The following is a 3,392-nucleotide window of genomic DNA, read 5'->3' as shown; positions in this document are numbered from 1 at the left end:
CGACGTATGTTTTGTGATAAAGAAATACAAGGTGATGGAAGGGGGTGGAGGGATACAAACTTGTTCAGGATTTGGTGCACTGATTTGCTCTTTAACTTCACTCACATTGTATTGTTTTGAGGTTTTCAGCTAATTGAGGGTTAAATGGATCTTTTTTTAAGGAGTTCGACTGGCCTCTCACCCAGAAACATAACTTCACCTGAGTGGCTCATGTCTCACACACAGAGGAGCAGCCACTGTTATAGTCCTTCATTTCCAAATATTTTTAAAAAATCTTCATTTTTTTACGATTTATTTTTCTTTTTTTAATAAAAATCAAAGTGAAATAATTTGGTGTGACGTACGAGGCTGCTGCAGCCTCATCAAATATTAAATCTTCTCTCCTCTGACATTTACTTAAATACCAGAATAGACATCTCCTACAGATGCCTTAAATGTTTGGTTTTTATTTTCCACTTCTGGATAAGTATGGAAAAATGTAAATTGGGGATCTTGGCATCTTTATGCCTTCTGTAGCTGAGCCGTTTCCTGGTGGGGTGAAGACATTTATTCTTAACATCGCAACGTGAGTTTCTGTCGGTCGCTTAGATCATTTTGCGATTTGAGTTACTAACTGCAAAATATGTATTAAATGGAAAAAATTAAAACAGATCTCTACTTTTTTTTTTTTTTTTTTTTTTTTTTTTTGCTTTAGTTCTAAACTTTGTTTTCACTAACCGTGACCATAAGGATAAATATTTAACCCCAAATGTATTATTTAATGTGTTCAGTTGATCTGTCTACATAGTTGGATAGTGGGAAAATTTGGCCTGAAAAAACCTCAAAGTAAAAACAAAAGAACCACAAGAATATTTTCCACCTTTTTCGTGACTCTGCTGTCGTTTTTAATTCCTCATAATTTCTTGTATTTCGAACAGCTGCTGCTTCACATCAAACTCTCTTCTGTCTCCCTTCCCTCTCTGCAGGCTGTTAGAGATAGTAAGCTATAAAATCATCGGGGTTCACCAGGAGGACGAGCTGCTAGAATGTTTATCTCCTGCTGCCAGTCGCACCTTTAGAATAGAGGTAAGTGTGTTTGGGAGGTGTGTGTGTGTGTATTTTTGGCCGCTTCGCCCTCCTTCAGCTACATCTCTGCAGAGCTGTCAGCTCTGACGCGCCCGGTTCAGTTTGCTTCTTTAGAATCAGATTAGTGCTGCTTTGGTTCTTTGAATATTCCAGCTGCAGAATAAATACAACCCAAAATTTTTCACCAAAAAAAAAATCCCATTTTCTACATTTAGGAGATTCCTTTGGACCAGGTGGACTTGGACAAGGACACTGAGATGTTGATCCCAGTCGCTCACTTCCACAAGGAAGTCTTTGGCACCTTTGGGATTCCCTTCTTGCTCAAGATCAGACAGGCATGTGCCGCCGCCGCTTCGTGTCCAACGTTTGTCGGATTGTTCTCCTTCCATCGAGTGACTTAAATTTCTCCTTCCTCCCTGCAGGGGGAGCCGTTTAGGGAGGTGATGAGGAGGATCCAGACCATGCTGGACATCCAGGAGAAAGAATTTGAGAAGGTGTGGTGTCGCGTTGTTTTAAAAAAAAAAATATATATATATATAAAAAAGAAAAGTAAAACCATTTTTATTTATTTTTGCATGTTTTTTTTACATTTTTTCCAAGTTTAAGTTTGCGATTGTGATGATGGGCCGGCATCAGTACATCACCGAAGACGAGTACGAGGTCAACCTGAAGGACTTTGAGCCACAGCCAGGTATTTCCTGTTTATGCAGCTTTTGGATGTGAAGCATCACGATAATATACAAATGTCTCCATGTTGCGTTTCAGTTTTGGGTTTGAGGTCACTAAAGTTCAAAAGGGATTTCCTCCCCACAAAGAACTCCCAGTAACATTTGAGCAACCAAAGCTGCCCTGCGTTATTAGTTCAACCACGTTGTGTCACAAATGGGTTTAAAGGATTTTAGGTGACCTCTCAACAAGCTGTTTTTTTTTGTTTTTTTTTTGTTTGTTTTTTTGCCAAATGAAAGGGAGAGCAAACTTTAAAACGCTATTTCAGGATTTCAAACAGTTAAATGTGGTAAATAATTACTGGTGTGGTCATTTATTAAACTTTGGAGATTATTTATAGTGACGCTCTGCCAATGAACTTCCTGTTTTAAACATTAACAGAACTTGTGAAGAAGGCTCTTGCTGATGGAGAACGTGGGGGGGGGGGAAAGCCAAGGTTGCTACCAACTCTTTGGAAAAGTCTTGAATTTGCTTTTATGATTTTCCAACCGTGAATAAGTACGGGAAGAAAAGAAAGTACTGCGGAGAAATGTTTGTCTTTTTGTTGTGGCGCGACTATTTACTATTTACTTTTCTTCTCAGACTTTTCTGTGACTCAAGCGGTTGATGCTACCGCTAAACTAGCTGCTAATATACCCTTGCTAGCTAGTTGTCTTGTTTGCGTCTATCATTGATGAGTGTGAACTGTTGCCAGTTGCCCGGGCGACGTTCGTCTTTGCCACTGGCTCACTTCTGTCGCCAACACGTATGACGCGATGTGCATTCTGAGAAAAAAAAAAAAAAGACTTGGCAAAATGTAAAAAATACAATTTGCTGTCGTGACACAGGTCTTAAATTTAATTCAGAACGGTCTTAAAAAGTTTTTAATTTGAGTTGGTGCAGAAACGCTGGTTATGGGGCCTTGTTTTGCTCTGAAACACATTTTCTTGTTGTATTTCCAGATCTTTCTGTATTTATTATTTATTTTTTAATCGGGCAGCAGCCGAGGCACCTCACACCCTCTCTGGCATCTTGTCCCCCACAGGTAACATGTCCCACCCGCGGCCCTGGCTAGGGTTGGATCATTTCAACAAAGCTCCAAAGAGAGGTCGCTACACATACCTGGAGAAAGCAATCAAGATCCACAACTAAAGCAGCCTGGCCCCCCTCCCAACCCTGACTCCTTCCCTTCTTCCTCTTCCTCTTCGTTCTCCTCATCTTCCTCAAATCCTTCCTCCCTCCCTCTTTCCCACTTTAACAAACCATAACCACAGACTGTAACCAACCGTGTGTGAGAGTGCGTGTTTGTGTGCGAGACTGTGTGAGTGTGCGTGCTTGCTTGTATGCGTGTGTGTGTTCATCACTCTTTAACACCCGCCTGGACACCTCTACAGCTCTGCACCGGCACTACGACTTCAGCGACACAGGATCTCGCTGCAGCTGACAGATTATTCTTCAAAGGAAAAATAAACTGCACCAATCACCTCCTGACTGTTGATTTTTTGTTGTACATTTTAGTTTTGTTTTTTTTTTTCCCTCCTGTTTTTTTTTTTTTTTTTTTTAACTTTTTCCTTTTTCTTTTGGGGCTTTTCGGTTTTTTTCCCTTTTCCCCCCCTTTTTTT

General features: G+C 40.4%; 1 protein-coding gene across 6 annotated transcripts in view; it reads left to right on the top strand.

Moving 5' to 3' along the window:
• Positions 1-3,258, top strand: part of usp7 (ubiquitin specific peptidase 7 (herpes virus-associated)) — a 30,134-nt gene extending 26,876 nt beyond the window's left edge. For 5 of the 6 annotated variants that reach the window (XM_015032731.1, XM_015032729.1, XM_015032732.1 and 2 more), the window contains 5 exons: positions 966-1,065; positions 1,281-1,400; positions 1,488-1,559; positions 1,666-1,756; positions 2,816-2,922. In XM_015032731.1, the coding sequence (XP_014888217.1) occupies positions 966-1,065; positions 1,281-1,400; positions 1,488-1,559; positions 1,666-1,756; positions 2,816-2,922 (490 nt within the window). Of the gene's footprint in view, positions 1-965; positions 1,066-1,280; positions 1,401-1,487; positions 1,560-1,665; positions 1,757-2,815 lie in introns of all 6 variants that reach the window. The other variant, XM_015032730.1, reaches the window with a different exon arrangement.
• The last annotated feature ends 134 nt before the right edge of the window (positions 3,259-3,392 follow it).

The sequence above is a fragment of the Poecilia latipinna genome, unplaced genomic scaffold, assembly GCF_001443285.1.
Source record: "Poecilia latipinna isolate Pla-1442-1.1 unplaced genomic scaffold, P_latipinna-1.0 Scaffold249, whole genome shotgun sequence".
NCBI classification, from domain to species: Eukaryota; Metazoa; Chordata; class Actinopteri; order Cyprinodontiformes; family Poeciliidae; genus Poecilia; species Poecilia latipinna.
The sequence above is the reverse complement of the archived record's forward strand: the minus strand, read 5'-3'. Positions and strand labels throughout refer to the sequence as shown.